The sequence below is a fragment of the Cuculus canorus genome, chromosome 1 (genome assembly GCF_017976375.1).
Source record: "Cuculus canorus isolate bCucCan1 chromosome 1, bCucCan1.pri, whole genome shotgun sequence".
NCBI classification, from domain to species: domain Eukaryota; kingdom Metazoa; phylum Chordata; class Aves; order Cuculiformes; family Cuculidae; genus Cuculus; species Cuculus canorus.
The window spans coordinates 201915570-201933484 of NC_071401.1; the positions used below are offsets into that span (position 1 = coordinate 201915570).

The window sequence follows — 17915 nt, forward strand, 5'->3', positions numbered from 1 at the left end:
GCAGCACGAAAGAGTTGAAACAGTGTCTTTAAAAGAATTTTTAAAAATACAGTTAATACATAACTTAGCGAGATGTATCTGATTACTGCACGTGAAACTGGGCTGTAAAAATACGTATTAAAAATCATCTTATCATTGGAGGCAACAAAATACAGATAGTTGGAGCCAAAATTCCTTCAAATTCCAGAGACTAAAATAGAAAATTCCAAGTGCTTGTTTGGTTCCCAAATTCAAGAAGTTGATGGCGTCTGTAGCAAGGTTTTCATAGGCAGAATGGCAGTCTTTAAGTTAGTATAGTTGTCGCACGCTTTTGAGGCTGTGTATAATACAAATAATGTGTGATACTCACATATTGATTATGTTGCATGTCGTACTTCCTAATATAACCATTTATTTTGAGAAGATGGGGTTTTGGTTTGAGTTTTCATTTTATCAGCTTGTTATTGAGATATTTTTGTCAGTGATATCATTTAAGCAAGTAGATCTTTCCTTCAGAAAAAAGCCTTGGCGTTGTTAAAGGGCCATTTGGGTGAAGATGTACCAAGCCAAGGATGAGCATTACAGCAAGGCTTTCTAGCTTACATCAATGAATGTCCAGAATTAGAGCTTATTCCCGCTTCTGCTGCTGCACTTCTGCTCTTGTGTGAACTTTTTGTGCATGTACTTCGTGCCTTTTAAGAAGGGGTGGTTTTGCGTGATCACTGAAAAACAGTAGCTGATTATGTTTAGGGCAAGTTTGGGTAAAGGTCATTATCTAACTAAATTTTAAGAAACTTGCAGCAGGAATTACTTGTCTAAAAAATTACTGAGTATAAAACCAAATGGAAGAGTTTTGGGCTTGCCAAAAATGTGTAGAGAGTAAACTTTTATAAATCTTGTCTCCTACTTAAACTCCTCTTACAAAGTACAAATCTTTACCTAGTGCTGAAAATAAAGGTTTCTGGTCAGTTTTTGATTAGCTGTATTTAGGGAACGCTTTAAATGAGCTGATCTTTGTTGCTTTTCTTAGGTGACTTTATAAAAAGTTGGTGATATGATAATTTTTTGTTAGTTTTTTTAAAAAATATAAATAATTTGAAATATATTAATTTTGAAAAGATTAAAAATTTCTAATTTCTTTTCAGCAAAAGCACCTTGAAATTGAAAGAACTACAAAATGGCTTAAGATGCTGAAAAGCTGGGAAAAATACAAGAATAGTGAAAAGGTAAAGTTGTGCATATTTTTTCATTAGCTATCACTTCTGAATGGTTTTATAGCCTTAAATTTGATTTTCTCTGCTCATGAGATCTGAAATCTCCACACACACTGAAAGAAAAAGGCTTTTTATTCTTACAAAATGTGATAATACATAATAACTCAATAATAATAGTCACAACCCAATATAATAATAACTCAATATTAAGTGCTGAGTGCTCTAACTTGCTTTGAAAGACAGGTAGGGATTTTCACGTGAATAGTTTATTTGCTGTAATTGTAGCCTTGGTCATCTTAAAGCTATGGAGAAATTTTAGATGGGGAAAAAACATGCTGAAGAGACTACGTTCCCAACATTATGTTCTGAGGTGGTTTTCCTAACTGTTCTTATGGCTGTTTGGTGGATAATGCACAGAATACGAGGTTCCCAAATTCAGATTTGCCCTTCTTAACAAGGCTTAAAACTTGCATTTCCTCTTGGAGATTCCATTTTTTATTTTCTGCTTATCCACCTGTATTTTGCTGAGGACACTTGTTATGCACCCAGGTTGCTGCCTGGATGAGAGGCTGCAGTGTTAGCTTAGTCCTTCACTAGCCTTGTGTAAATTATTCTGTGTGAAGTGGAAAGCTTTAAAGGGAGAGAGATTGAGACCAGAACACTTGTTAGCCTGATGAGCAGGGAACTGAGGTAACTACAATTCAAGTAAAGGGGACAAGTTTGCACTATGAGTCCCCTACTCATAGTGTCTGCTTGCTCACTTTGGTTTTGAAACTGGTACCTATGCCTTGCATTTTGCTTTTGTTAAAAATACCAAAGCCAGTGGTGGAAGTTTCTCAGAGTGTAATTAAGAAACAAGCAGATTAGTTTTCTTAAAATGTGATGTGAACGCATTAAAAAAAAAAAAAAATTATTTTCTAAGTTTTTCTTATAATCCTACTTTCGATCCTGTCGTCACATAGAGTTATTAGGTTGGAAAAGACCTTTGAGATCATCAACTCCAACTCTACCTGTCCACTACTAAATCTTATCTTCAAGCACCTCATCTACCTGCTTTTAAATATCTCCAGGAATGATGACTCGACCACCTCCCTGGGCAACCTGTGCCAGTGCCCGATAACCCTCTCTGTAAAGAAATTTTTCCTGATGTCCAACGTGAACTTCCCCTGGCACAGTTTAAGGCCATTCCCTCTTATCCTGTCTTCTATCACTTGTGAGGAGAGACCAACATCCACCTCTGTACAACCTCCTTTTAGGTAATGTAGAGAGCAAGATTTCCCTTTTGGGTAGTTTTAGAGAGCAATAAGATCTCCCCTCAGCCGCCTCTTCTCCAGGCTAAACAACTGCAGTTCCGTCAGCCGCTTCTCCTAAGACTTGTTCTCCAACCCCTCCACTAGCTTTGTTGCTCTTCTCTGGACACACTGCAGCCCCTCAATGTCTTTCTTATAGTGAGGGGCCCAGAACTGAACACAGTATTCAAGGTGTGGTGAGGAGAAGCTGAAAGTTGTAACAATTGTGGCTTTGTTTCTTTACCGTGGTGACTGGGTGGTTGGAGATCAGTTATCTTCCCAAGCCGAAGGGATGGTCAAAAAGTAAAGTATAACAACTGCTTGGTTTGCAAAGAGGATGTTAAATATGATCTTTCAGGTAACACAATAGCTGTGTGTGGTCTTCCTCTTCATCCGTCGGTGACATCGGTCTGTCATACACTGACTTAACTGAAAAATCCTCTGTTCACGAGGCATGCAGAAGGCATAGCAGGTCAGCTGAGCGGAAAGAGTTTCAGTTCACGTAACAAATTATAGGCTGAACTATAAATAGTGGCAGGAATAATTCAATATGTTCATAAAGGGGATGAACAGTGCTTGAGGCTAGGAAAAATTTTCACTGATTGTTCATCTCTGGTGCAGCACACGAGCCTTTAAAAACAAGGGGTTTTTTGTTATTCTTTCTTGCATCCTATGTGCTAAGTGAACCAGGACACAGAATAATCAGCCTCTAATTCGTACTGGCCGTGCAGTGGAAGATCAGACATTGTTTGGCAGTGCTCTTTGTGGAAAGCCTGTTGATGTTCTCAGGGTCGTACAAAATTCACAAATAAAGGTTTATATCTGAAAGTGTGTTGAAAGAATGCACAAGCTTTCCATGTTCAACTTCTTGAAGCACGGAAGCAATAGTTGCGAGGACAGTTCCTGACTCTTGCTTTCTGTTTGCATTTGATTGGATAAAGTAGTTAACACCAGAGGAACAAATTACTGAAGAAAATGAGTAGCCTGGATCTTAAAAGACTCTCTTTACCTGACATTCCCATGGTTCCTCTGCAGATTGTTCCTGAAAACAATGTTGTTCAGAAACAGCAGTGAACATTCCAGCAATAACAACAGTTGTAGGGTTGTAGATTATAACTGTAGCGATGGCTTGGTTTTGGAAAATGGCATACTTCAGAGATGCTTGTGCTCTTAAAAGAGAGCAGGGTGATGTCAGAAAGAGGTGGTGGTCCCAGGGACAGAGCAGGTGTGTACAAAGTACAGAACTTTAGATGGCCCATTCATAGTGAGCCTCAATAATATACAGCTGAGAGAGTTTTGGCTTGAAGAAATCTGTTCATACTGTATGCATGTTTTAAATGAATCCATATATTTGATTACATTATCCAAAACTGTCATATGCCTAATTGCAAAATACAGTTTTCATTTAATACTCTTGCAGAGCTGCCTATAAGCTGCTGCTTTATTTTTTTTTTCCGTGATAACTTCACAGGAGAATTAATGAGAAAACATTAACACTGATGTGTGTGCATGCGCGTGCGAGGTGCTTCAATTTCCATTTCCCCTGATCTTTATTGCAGAAGAATATCTCAAGAGAGATGGGAGCTCTGGGAACTTCATGCTGTTTTCCCATTAGAAATTCTGGGCTTAAATCTAATTAAAAACAGGGGGGAGGGGGAATGGAGGGCAGCAGTGTGTGACCATGAAGAAGTGGAAAGAGAGGGAAGGAATGTCACATTGAGACCAGAAATGTGCCAGTCTCTACCATATTTAAGTAATGACTTGGAGATAACGAAGGATGACATAATATAATGAACCCATGTGCAACTCCATAACCATGTATAAAACTCCTTGATTTCTGTGTGATTCTTTAGGCATCTTTTCAGTGGAGTCATTATGATTCTTACAGACACCAGTCTCTGAAGTGTGTAACTGCCCTTGTGTCTTTGTGTGATTGATATTTGTCAAAACAAAGCTTTCATCTCCCCACCAGTTGTTTCTAATGCAGGAAGTGTCATAGAGCAGCAAAGTTGGTGTTTCAGTGTGGTCTTTCTCTAGCTTGTGTTTTTATTTCCAATTTGTATTCTGCTGCTTCATAATCCAGACTACAATCAACAACCGCAGAGAGTAAATCTTTCCTGGCTTAGCATGATCATATCTTTCAGGAAAGATTAAATAAAACTGCTATATGCTATATTCCCACTTGAGCATTTCCACCAAAGTGTTTCTGTCTTTCACTGTCTACCTTCATCTATCCATGATTGAAGTTGCCTAAATTGAGAGGGAAAGGAAGAAGAGAAACAATCAGGATCACTGACAATTTCCAGCTGTTCTGGCATTCACACAGAATATAATAATCAAGTCTCCACTTAGTTTGGGGTCTGAACACAGAGCTGTAATGAAGAACCCTCTTGGCATTCCTCAGATTTTTTTGAATGAGATTGGGCCACTCTTGTGTTTGCGCTTTTTCTTCCTTTTATACCAACCCACACCAGTTGAAGAACCTCTAAAGGCAGCAGCCTTTGTAAATATAGTTTCTTTTCATTATAATATACTTTCTTGTGAGACTTCAGATTTTAATTCTTAGGCTTATCATCACTGATTCTTTTTGAGGTGGCAGAGTCCCTCTGCTGCCTGTGCAGCTTTTTCTGACATAACTGAGAGTTTTAGTTTCAGGACAACGAGTTTTCTCTCTTGCAGCAGCGAGAATGCCAGTTCCCACTCTTCAGCAAAGTACTGTGTGATGGAGGCCTTGTTTCTTATCCTGTAATTAATTGGGTTTGTGAGTTGCAGAGATCGGGCAGGGGAAGAAAGGGGAGGTTGTATGTTTTCCAATTTTTTTGTGTGGAGGCACCATTGAATGTTCGATGTTACGGATTTCATTATTTGAGATGATGGCTAATTTGGAATTTTACAAATTTGAGAGTTTATTTTTTTCTTCTTACTTTGGAATCCTTTCAATTAATTCTGTGTGTTCTCTTGTTTTGTGGTGGGAAGGTCCAATTTACGGGTCCAGATTTTTTTTCCATGAGAAGGTTCTTTTGAATCCCCAGGTGATAGGGCCTCATCTAGTGTGCGCTTGTCCCATGTACTCCAAAGTCAACAGTACTAGTAATAATTGCAAGGGTTTATGACCACTGTCCTTAGCTGAATACCAGCTTAGACATGATACAGAGTTTGAAGCTTTATTTTTATTTAAGTTGCATTTATGTAATTATATCTACCAAGGGTGACTTTCTTTTTTCTATGTTCTGTGTTATTGGAAACATCCCAGATTCCTTAACACTGTTCTTTGAATGATGCAAGTTTTCAGACAATGATTATTTCAACTCTGAGTTTATATACTTGTAATTTGATTTGAGCCATTGTCTTAAGACAGCCTTAATTTTAAAGAATTCGTTGAAGATTGACTCACCCTAGAAGCAGAAGAAAAAGTACAGTAACTTGATGAATTTTCTACTTTTTATTTTAATTTTTAATTCAGAGAGAAAAGATAAGCAGGTTTAGGGTTCTGCAAGTGTATAGACCCAACCCAGCATTTCTCAATATGTTTTCAAGCTGATGTTACATATGGAAAGAAAAGACAGCAGAGGGCAGTAGTATGGTAGTTATCGGAAAGATGTTCAGTTAGCTAATGATCATTTTGGTCATTTTTAGGTTATTTAACTGTTTGGTGACTGATTGTCAGAAATGAGTTCTGCTGTGAAGTATATCTGGGGTGCTTCTGTGCCCCAAGATGCAGTACAGCAGTGTGATATTCACTAAATTGTAGAATCACACAGTATCACAGAATGGTTGGAGTCGGAAAGGAGTTTTGAGGGTCATCTGGTCCAATCTGCTCAAGGAGGGCCACGTGCAGCCAGCTGCACAGGACTGCATTCAGTTGGCTTTTGAGTATCTCCAGTATCTCCAGGGATGGAGACTCTACAACCGTCCTGGGTAACCTGTGCCAGCACTCAGTCACCCTTACAGTGAAAAAGTGTTTCCTGATGTTCACGAGGAACCTTCGGTATTTCAGCTTGTGTCCGCCTGTCCTGTCATGAGGCACCACTGAGAAGAGCCTGGCTTTGTCCTCTTTGTACTCTCTCTTCAGGTGCTTATGTCCACTGATAAGATCCCCCTAAGCCATCTCCAGGCTGAACAGTCCCAGTTCTCTCAGCCTTTCCTCATAGCAGAGATGATCAGGTCATTCACTGGACTCTCTCCAGTATGTCCATGTGTGTCTTGTACTGAGGAGCCCAGAACTGGTCACATTACTCCAGGCATGACCTCAACACTGATGAGCAGAGGGGAATGGTCAGCTCCCTCAACCTGCTGGCAATACTTCTCTCTAACACAGTCCAGTATACTGTTAGTCATCTTTGCTGCAAGGGCACAGTGCTGGATCATGTTCTGCTTGGTGTCTGTCAGAACCCCCAGGCCCTTTTCTGCCAAGCTGCTTTCCAGCTGAGAGGCCCGAGCATGCACTGGTGCATGGGGCTGTTCCTCGCCAGGTGCAGGACTTCATACCTCTCCTTTTTTGAGCTTCATGAGGTTCCCATCCGTCCATTTCTGCAGCTTGTTGAGGTCCCTCTGGATTGCAGCATGATGCTCTGAGGGTGGTAAAGCACTGGTACAGGTGGTATATGCCCCATCCCTGGAAACATTCAAGGCCAGGCTGGATGGGACTCTGAGCAACCTGATCTACTTGGAGATATCCCTGGTCACTGCAGGAGGTTTGGAACTGGGTGACCTTTATCATAGAATCATAGAATAGTTAGGGTTGGAAGGGACCTTAAAGGTCATCTGGTTCCAACTCCCCTGCATAGGCAGGGGCATCCCACTAGATCATGCTGCCTAAGGCCCCATCCAACCTGGCCTTGAACACCTCCAGGGATGGGGCATCCACAGCGTCCCTGGGCAACCCGTTCCAGTGTCTCACCACTCTCATGGTGAAGAAATTCTTCCTAATGTCCAGTCTAAATCTGCCCCTCTCCAGTTTATACCCATTCCCTCTGCTCCTATCCCCGCAAACCTTTATGGTTCCAACTCAAACCATTGTATGAATCTGTGATTCTGATTTCTTCTTCAATTAGTTCTCTTCATTAATAACCTTATGGTTCTTGAAGACGTTTGAAAGTGAGTTACAAAATTATAATGAGCTGGCAAAGATATTTGTTATCATGGTGCAGGTTGCTGTACCGCAAGCCTGAGCAACGCAGTTACATGTCACTGGGGACATATAACATTGCTTTTGTTTTTCTTATTCTTTCAAGCTCCCAGAAAAGATTTAGCAAATTTAGCTCACTCTGGTTTCCAGTAGATGGGCTCGTCTCTTTGCAGGATGACTCCACTGCAAGTGGTGTTGCGTGGCTTTCAAAAGACTGAATTAGCCTCTTTCTGGCAAGCCATTATCCTTGTGTCTGGGTTGGCACACACTGAAATTCTCCACGTGAGCCGAAGCTGGAAGTACATCTGTAGAAGGGTGCTTTGTAGCACTGCACCTTGTTCTTTATCCTTAGAGAAGAAACTACTGACATAAGTCTGCTCACACTAGAAGTGTGTCTACTTAAGCAATTTTAATAATACTAAAGCAGCAAAGTTTTTTCTGTGTCTGTTTTCTTTGTGGACAGCCTCCAGAATGTCCATTGCATCTTATATAAATGTAATGTTTTCTTTTGGAAAGGGGACGGGAAGAAAAACATCAGAACCCTTCTAAGTTTTGTTTCCTTCAGAAGGCTATCGAAATACTTGTGTACAAGTGTTACGTACTCTAAAATCCAGACACGAATCCTTGCTGGCATTAAAGACACCTTTGAAGATCTGATGTATCCCTGACAGCAGGAGGTTTGCAAATATACTGCAATGAGGGGTTCATTAATCTTCCAAAACTGGAGACATGAGATCCTTGAAAAAGAAAGAAGGTTCTTGTCTTTGAGGAGGGCATCTCTTTCAAAATATTTCTTAGGTTACTTTTAGAAATGTTTTAAGGAAGTGGTAGCTTTCTCAGTTGAAATTCTTAAGTTCTAGCTTTCATTATAGGTTAATGCAAAGAATACTCAATGGTTTAAAGAGGCGTTTAATGTGTTTTGTTCCGTTTTAAATCTAATTGTCTTTCTGTGCCACCATTAAAATAATGGTAAAAACAGAGCTTCAGAAAGGCTCATTTTCTGTTAGAGATCTCTAGTTTTCCTTTTCTTAAGCACATTTCCAGAAGGATGAGAACTTTTTCCTTTGTATTGTCTGTGTTTAAAATTACTAGAATTTAATTGCTCTGAGGCATTGCTTACCTTGAGTCTCCTGGCTGCACAAAGCCAAGACTTTAGACAACTGGTGCATCTTTCTCTGTTTAGAGGTTCTTGGTGCTTCTAAATGCTGCAGCATGAAGAGGTGCAAATTAGAAGAGAAGCAAGGAAGACAGTTGTCAGTGCTCCTGATTTTTTCAAATAAGCCCAGTAAGAACCAAACCACTGAATGAAAGTGCAAGAGCAATGCCATGTCGGAGGCAAGAGTGATAGATAGCTTATGTAACTACTCTATTTACGCACAGGTACTGAGTTAGCCCCTTCTGACCCATATACAAGCTTTAGTGTCAGAACACAACGTGTCAGGAATGGAGAATTTAATTTTCTGTTTCATAGCTAAGAATTGCATGCAGTGTTGTTAGGTTGTTCTGTTTTCTTAGAAACCATAAGTAAAATATCTTTTTATTTATACATTTTTTATGTGCAAAAGTTTTAATATGAACTTAGGAAACTGGTTAAGTTTAGACATACGATCTGAAAACTGTTACCTCTACAAATTACACATCCTGTCTTTTGGGGGGATCTCGCGTGTTTGTTATGTCAGCATGCATACCTATCGGTGCACTGTTGCAGTTTTGCAAGAATTCAAAGATCTGTTAAAGTGGTTGTTTTTCTTTTCATTGTTAATCTTTGTAAAGCTTTGATACTGCTGATTGCTTTTCACCATTCCCTGTTATAGTTCATAGTTATAGTGAGCTATTTGGGCTTGTCCTGAAATATTGTGTTGCTCAGAATCTGGATTTTTTTTCTTAAATTGTCAAATTTGGAGTCATCTTTCCAATATTTGTAGAATAAGTGTTGCTCAGCAGAGATGAGAGAATTTTGATAGGCCTTTATACATGCTGAAATCTTGACTTGTAAGCATCACCTGCATGCAATGATGTGTTGGCCTGTATGTTTTGTTCCTTGTGCCTCTGCTGGTTCAATGAACAAAAGTCCCAGATGGCGTTACTGGATACTTTTTTAGTCCTTCAAAAGACACTGCAACACTTTGTCCCCAACAGGTTATCCTGTTGTAGGACAGTTGATATAATTGATCTTTTTAGCTAGATTCATATTATTGTTGCTTTTGTTCAGAACTTTGTAGATTGTACTACACTAATTAATTCTTTTCTTTTTTACAGTTTCATAGGAGAATTTATAAAGGAATCCCACTGCAGTTCAGAGGGCAAGTCTGGTCTTTACTACTTGATGTCCCTAAAATGAAAGAAGAAATGAAAGACTTCTATAATGTGAGTTTATAGAATTTGCTTTTAATATTAAAATTAGAAGTTCAGATAAAGAGACTACAAGATTTGTTAAGCTTTTGTTATTATGCGATGTTTAAAACAAAGGATTAGAAATTGTCATTGAACATGATGTTGAACTCTGCTGCTTGTTTCTAGCTAGGAAAGAGGCCATGTATTGAAAAGCACTTTTCCAGCTTCTAGTTTGCGTCTGTAATTCATTTAACTCCATTTCTTTTCCCATCCTCAAATCCTTGCAAAAGCCTATCTAAAAGCAAAACGAAATAAGACAAAACCTCTGTCCCAGTAAGAGTACAGAAACCTCTGAAAGTACAGGTCTTCTTTGGGAATGTCTATTAAGCAAGCCCCTTCTTAGCGCAACATCAGTGAGAAGAGTGCTAGTATTCTGGAGGAGACGGAGGTTGGTGCCTTGATCTTCAAAAAGCCAGAGCGAAGTGTCTGTCTTTCTGCAGTCTCATCTCCAAGTGAAGCTTAGATACCCCCTCCAAAGCACTGTCTGGCTACTTGGTTGCATTCTCAGAGGTGCACTTAATGACAGGATGTTAACCCCACAAAGTTCCACAGGCATGAATCGTCCACCTAAGTGTATGTCTGACTTAGAATATAAAGAAAATAGCTATGTGTTACGTGACCCCAGCTCTCATCCTCACCTAGTTAAAGCTACCTGTGAGTTATTGACTTTATATTCCTTTGAATTTTTCCCTACTCACTCTACGTTTTCTGTGGGTGTGAATACAGTCGGAGGCCATCAGAGCTAAATTTCGGACCCAAGAGTGGAGAGTAAGGTTTATGTGCAGGCTAGTGTGTTAGGCAGAATGCTAGCCGAATCCTTTGACATTCTGTCTTTCCTTCTCTGTCTCTCTCTGTTAAAGGATTATAGGAAGAGTTTAGCTGACAGAAAGGCATTTTAGTGTTGTAGGGTGTTTGCATTTATCCCTACAGGAATTTAAGTGTTCACTGCCTTTTAAGCAGTCTAGTGTTCCAAGGAATTGCATTGCTGGTTTGATTTTTGGCATTTTCTAATAGCAGTTGTTTGGAGCTGAAATTTTGGATCTGGGTAGACAAAGAATCTTGTGAGGTCATTAAAGAAGCTAAATGTTGGCATTGATGTTATCTAAATTTTGGGTTTTGTGATCTTAATTTTAAATTATTTATTGCTCTTTAGTCTGAACGGCTGCTTTTTGTGACTGTTTCACTTAATTCTGTAAGTAAAACTCATGACAGATCTAAAGGGGATAAGCAGAATTTGTGCTGAATGACGTGGTTGTAGGGAAGAATACTGAGTAAAACCAGAAGCATTAAAAAAAAGTGACTTTCTCTGCAGGGTTAATGCCATCTAGTGCTCAGTGCAAAAAAGTGTTTGGAGTTCATATACAAAAGCAGAAAGGGCTCTTCCATCATCATCCTGTCTTACTTATTTGCAAGAAGCTCAGTTTACTCCTCTCCATTTTCCCATTTCCTGAAGTGATTTTAACACTCCTTATTACAAGTATTTCATACTAACTGCTTGCCTTAAAATTAGAAGGAAAATACGCATTTTCCCTGTAGGTCAGACAGTGTCTTTCAGATCTCTGCAGGGCAATTACCGGTTCTTATTCTTCTGTCCTTTCCATTTCTCAGCCCATAGACACTCCTTCCTTTCACTTACGCTAGAGGCTCTCATGATAGAAAGGACTTGGGGTGCTTCTTTTCCTATATTCCAACAAATCGTAGGCTCTGGGTCCTCATGCCACTTTAAAGCTGTAAGTTTTCTCTTCCCTTCTTTCTGTCTGCGGGGGAAATTGTTCTGGATGTCAGTGCTTTAAATTGTGCATGAAGCTGAGATTGTGGTTAGTATTGTGCTTGGTAATGGCTGCTACCAGTTGGTTCATTGACTTTACAGGTATTTCACAGAATTATAGTATCGTTGAGGTTGGAAAAGACCTTTAAAGATCATTGAGTCCAACTGAACCTAATGCTGCCAAATCCATCATTCAACCATGTGCCCGAGCACCACATCTGCACGTCTTTTAGATACCTCCAAGAGTGGTGACCCAGCTGCTTCCCTGAGCAGCGCGTTCCAGTCCTTGAGGAAACCTTTTGGTGAACTAATTTTTCCTCATATCCAAACTAAACCTCCCCTGGTGCAACTTGAGGCCATTTCCTCTTGTATTATCGCTTGTTACTTGGGAGAAGGGACCAACACCCACCTCACTGCAACCTCCTTTCAGGTAGCTGTACAGAGCAATAAGGTCTCCCCTTAGCCTCCTCTTCTCCAGACTAATCAATTTCTGAAGCTTCTGGTTATATTCAACAGATGGAACAAATGTTACTGTTCCCTGTTTGATCTCTGATTGGTTTGTTTGTTTTTTTTGTTTTGTCTTTAAACCTTTTTGGTTTCTTCCAACCAGAAGCCATAGAGTTCTGCCTTTTGTCCGTGGTATTCACTAATAATGCCTGCTGGGATGCAAGGTTTTGAAAATACCAGGTTGAATCCAGTTAGAAATGTCTTGCAAACTCAACTTTGAGGGACAGAAGTGAGAATCAGTGAATAAATGTCAAGAGAAAATTATTCTAAATGCGAAAAATAAGGTGGCAATCTAACCTGTGCAGGCTTCCTAAGTATTCAATTGCAAAATTGGATTTAATTATAAAACATGAAAGCAAGTGCTTAAGTAGAGGTAATCTACTACTAAATTAGATTAGAAAGGAAGGACAGAAGAAATTACTAGCGAAATGTCCGTTATTTATACCTAGATAATAACTGGCAGCTATGTAACTCTTACCTTTGCTTAGAGGAAAAGGCAGGAGAATTATGAAAACCAGACAAAATCATTTGCTAGAAGTCCAGTCTGGAGCATTTACATCTTAGGTTCTTGTTCCTGAGTAATAAAATTCACTTTCTGTTTTTCTCAAGTGATGTGCCTACCTGAGAAATGGCAATTAGGAATTTGAAATGCTTAAACGTAACCTTGAATATAGGTAGTTAATGGCGTGCTACAAAAATGTATACTGTGAGATTGGTTTTTTTACATCTATACTGTGTGAATGTATCTGACTGTAGGATTTGTGTAGAATGGATGTGTATGCATAGTTGGAAGTCAGAATTGTTAACTTATGAGTTGCTATTCTATATTAAGTGTTTTAAATCATGAGATGGCAAATATTTCAATGCAAGTGTGCAGTCAGGCAAATTTCTGCAGGTTTAGAATTCACAGTTTTAATTTCTATTCTTTACTGTTTTCCTAGAAATTGAAATATCAAGCACAAGGGTCTTCACCAGATATTAGGCAAATCGATCTTGATGTAAATCGAACATACAGAGATCATATCATGTTTCGAGACAGATACGGTGTTAAGTAAGTAAACTAACAGGTTGTTCTATTTGTCTTAAAACTGGCGTTGGATCTGCCTCAAACCTTTTCAACCTACACAAGAATATTGAATGTACGCTCCAGCCTCTCGAAGCGGGATAGTCCATGTGCAGTGATGTAATTACCATAACTACTGCAAAACCAGGTGGTCACTACCAACCAATCAGTTTTCCCTCAAAGTGAGGTGGCCAATAGTGTTCCAAAGACAACCATTTCTAAACCAATCTCATCTTATTTCATGTTTAATAAAAAAAGTCTCAGATATTGTAAAGAGAAAAACATGGGAATTCCAAGCTAACAAATTAATTAAGATTTATTACCAAATCATTTTGTTTAACTGTATTTTCAAAATCAAAATCAAAATAACCTTTTGCATCTCTAACTCCTGTCTTCCCAGAGATTTTAGCCTTCCTTTGAATTTTACATTCATTTTCCAGTATCTAATTGAGAACAAAACAAAGTAGTATTTAGATGTGAGCATTTATTTACAAATGTAGGCCTTAATGCTTTTGGATTTTTTCAAACTGTTGGATTGTTTTACTGTCGTTGTATGAGGAATAGTAGGCAGCTGTCATCTTTAGAAATGCTTAATAGTGAAATAAGCAGCGATACAAACATCAGCATTGTTGCTAGCTTGCAGCATCAGCACCCTGCTGAGATGAAGAGGGTATTTTGTTTCCTTCTGTGACTGTATTAGTTCAGTTTTTAATCCCCTTTTCTTTCCAAGGCAGATGCTATGGTAGTCTGCTCTTTTCAGAAACGAATACTCAAAGAGCTGTGGACTTTATTGTGATAATAAAACAAACGTTTTCCTAAATTATTATTCTAGGTATTTTGTAGAGAGATTCTAAATATGGGGAATGTCTCTGGCTGCAACACAGAATGGAGCACAAAGCAGAAATTCCCAAGCTGGGAGCTATTCTGTGCAGCCACTGTAGTTTAGATATATTGGTGCAGTGCTATCCATTGTTGAGGTGATGTGCCTCACCTCTCAGTGGTACTGATGCAGTGCCATGCAGAAATGGTTGTGTTGCTCCTGGGCCTCAGTTAGTTGATATGCACACATTTTCGGTGTTAGCAGTAGCTTGCTGCCCTATCAGCTGGGGGTTAACACAGGCAGAGCCAGCTCCAGTCCCTGTAGCTTTGTTGTAAGCTTGCCCTTGGAGTCCACAGGAAAGCTTTTGGCTGCATAAAGCAATTTCACACTCAGAATAGATCTTGGAATTATTGTACATATATTATGTATTTCCAATGATGCCTTGATGAAAAATTCAGAAATCATTTCACATAGCAATGAAATAAAGTCCCCCAGGTAAATCAATAGCTTGTTTGACTTTTAAGTAGACTGTATGTCTTTGAAGGTTCATTCTTTACAGGTCTTCAGTGGTATCATCTAGTGTAAATAGCAGTAAAATTACCATTATTTTATGTATCTTACTGTGAATGAGATTGAGCTCTTATGTCGAGTTTCATATGGTCAGCTGAAGATATGGAAGGTTCCTGTGTACATTTGGGGCCTTTTAGTTTGTCCTTGTAAAAGAAAACTCCAGTTTAATAGCTAGTACTTTAGGTTGCACTTTTGTTACTGGAGAAAAGCTAAGCCTCAGTTGTGCAAGTGGACAAACAAAAATGCCACAGTCTAGATATTTCAGCAAAATTTTCCAAGTATGCATCCTCTTCGCAGTAGAGAATACATACACAGGTTTTTACTTATGCTTTCTTTTTTAACCTGCTGATATCTATTGCTATATGTTTGATTAGTGACAGGCAGATAGAATCTCACCGGGTAGAAAAAGGACAGTATGCAAAACTCAGCAGTTTGATCTTAGTAGTTTTAGTTGTAGATGAAAGTAGGTATTCAGGTTCCCAAATCCTGTCCCCAATGAATCACAAAGAGTAGGTGTGAGTTTAAAAATTCTTTATGAGAGCTCTCCACTATTACTTTGATATCCCAATTTGAGAAGAGCAGAGTTTGGGCTTGTTTTCTGAACACAAAAGTTAGACTTGTAACAGAAAGCAAAAGATGTGTACGAAGCTCTTTGTAATTCTGACTCTGAAGTACATGGAGATCAGTGCCCTCTGGAGGGCCGAACATAGGATGCCAAGTCAGACTTGGTGGTGGTGGTCTTCAATTTGACAGTAGCAGTCATTAAATCAGCCTTTCATGTGAGTGCCAAGACACCTTGATAGCTGCTTTGTGTATTTCAGCTCTTCTGTATCTCTGAAATGAGTAACAGCTGTTAGTGTTCTGCAAGCTTGGAAATCAGGAATGGGGTGGTTTATGTAATTCAAAACGAACCAGTGTTTAAAGTGTAGCCTTTCCTATGCTTCACTTTTCCTATCTGTTAAAACAACGATCTCAAAGTAGTATGGATATTTTTTTAAGCTTTTCAACATCAGGAAAGTGCTAAATATAATGTTTGAAATTAGAAGTGCATTTCATTTTAAAATCTTGTTTGTCCTGTTCTTTGGTGCTAGACGTGTTAAATTGGTGAAAGAGGTTTCCAAGACTTAGTTCACTGCTTTTGTTTTGCTGTTTTTACAAAAGACAATATTATAGTATTTTCCTTTTCCACTCTTATTTCTCCAGGCAACAATCTTTATTCCATGTTCTAGCTGCATATTCCATATATAATACGGTAAGTTGTGTCCCTTCGCACTTAAATATAGTTTCTCTGAACATGTTATAAGATGATAACTTGCAATTCTCTATCTTCTTTCTCCTTAAAAAAAAAACAAACAAACAAACAGCCCCCAATAAGTATTTTGGAGACTTTTGGAAGTAAATAGAAATTATTTGTTGCTTGGCATGTTTTTGAGCTGAAGTGAAAATAAAACAAAGCATCTTGATTATGAGTATCTTACTGGACAGACTGAACTGTCTGTACAGTTTGACTGTAACTTCATATTTTATCTCATTAAAGAATAATGAATTTGTGCTATGCGAGAGTTTTATACTACTTATAGTAGTATATAGCAGCTCCCTAGAATTCAGTGTAAAATATGGGAAGTTAAGGAGAGTAAAGTGAAATTAAGCAGTTACTCTAATCAATACCACTTTTTTTTTTCATTTTTCTAGGAATGTAACCTTTCTATCCTGTTTCAATTCCTATCTCCAATTGTTGGCCCATAAAAGACTTTACATTGCTGGAATCTGTCATCTTTCACTTATGTTGTCTTAAACTTTTCATTGTCAACAGCCTTGACACACTCAGAAATAAAACGCTGGAAGGACATTTGTAGATTTTCTATGGAACATTGGATTAATATCTTCAAGTTGAATGAAAAATATTGTTTAAATTGAGTGTTGAAGTGTAGTGGTGGGAATACTGCAGTGAGGTTTTGGTTTTGCACTCACGTTTCATTTTTCCTCTTTATGTGTGGCAGTTCTTATGCTTTGATTTTTATCTCTTGAGCAAATTTCTGACAAGAACTTGTAAACCTGAAAAAACTTGTGCAACCACTAAGTTATTGTCCTTACAAATACTTCTTCAGTGAGGTTATCTGAGCTGCTGAATGGTAGTGACATGTTGTTCCTGCCATAAAAGTCAGAATTAATAGTAGAGGAAACACTCAAGTTCAGTTTTGGAACAATAAAATGTTTTTCTTCAGGTTTTATTATAGTTGCTTGCTATGGGCTGGTAAACTTGAGCAGGTTATAGGTCACTTTTGAAAAGCCCTGTGTTTATCAGGTGGTTCCCTGACTGTAAAGCAAAACAAAGCAAGACCTCCTCCCCATAAAAAAAAAAAAAAATACAACAAATTAAAACTAAGAAAAAAACATATCCGTGCAGAGAAGAAGATGATACAGTTACCAGAAGTAAGGTACAGTTACCTGACGAGGATTTTGTGCATCAGTAGAGAATTGTAATGAACAATTGAGACTTCCGGTTTACTCCTCAGTTGGAGGTTGTGTGGCATCCCTTCTATCTATCAGTATTTCAGTATTTTAAGTTTTAAGTGTATTTGGTGGCACCATAACTAGGGAACTTACGTCATTGGAACAAGCATCTTCTTTCCTTTCTCTCTCAGCTCAGGGGAAAACTTAACAGTTCGTGCATATAAGGCTTTTATTTTCAGCATTTTAATATTTTCGTGGTCTGATTTTCAGGAAGTTGGATACTGTCAGGGAATGAGCCAGATCACAGCTTTACTCCTTATGTACATGAATGAAGAAGATGCCTTCTGGGCCTTGGTGAAGCTTCTCTCCGGCCCAAAGCATGCTATGCATGGTATGGGGTTTCATGTCAACTAGTGTATATATATTTATTGGGTTTCAACCTGCCTTATTGAAGTTGTAAATTAATTGAGAATGGAACTGTGTTGTTCTGTCTATGAGTAGTCAAAGTAAGACATAATGTGAGATTTATACTGGAGGGGCCATTGGATGTTACTGAAGCTTGCATTGCCCATAATGGTAAGTAATTGTTTTTATATGTGATACCTTTCAAATAGTTCTTAATGAAAATCAGATGTTTCCTTTCCTCTTAATCTCTCAGGGAATGTAACCAATTGAAAGCTGGTTATGTAGACATCTATACAGCAATAAAATAGTAGTGGAAACCTAATA

General features: G+C 38.6%; 1 protein-coding gene across 7 annotated transcripts in view; it reads left to right on the forward strand.

The window, feature by feature from the left end:
- Nucleotides 1-17915, forward strand: part of USP6NL (USP6 N-terminal like) — a 120269-nt gene that overhangs the window by 80263 nt on the left and 22091 nt on the right. For all 7 annotated transcript variants that reach the window (XM_054068257.1, XM_054068274.1, XM_054068261.1 and 4 more), the window contains 5 exons: nucleotides 1125-1205; nucleotides 9870-9977; nucleotides 13221-13330; nucleotides 15936-15984; nucleotides 17457-17577. In XM_054068257.1, coding sequence (XP_053924232.1) covers nucleotides 1125-1205; nucleotides 9870-9977; nucleotides 13221-13330; nucleotides 15936-15984; nucleotides 17457-17577 — 469 coding nt within the window. The remainder of the gene's footprint in view (nucleotides 1-1124; nucleotides 1206-9869; nucleotides 9978-13220; nucleotides 13331-15935; nucleotides 15985-17456; nucleotides 17578-17915) is intronic.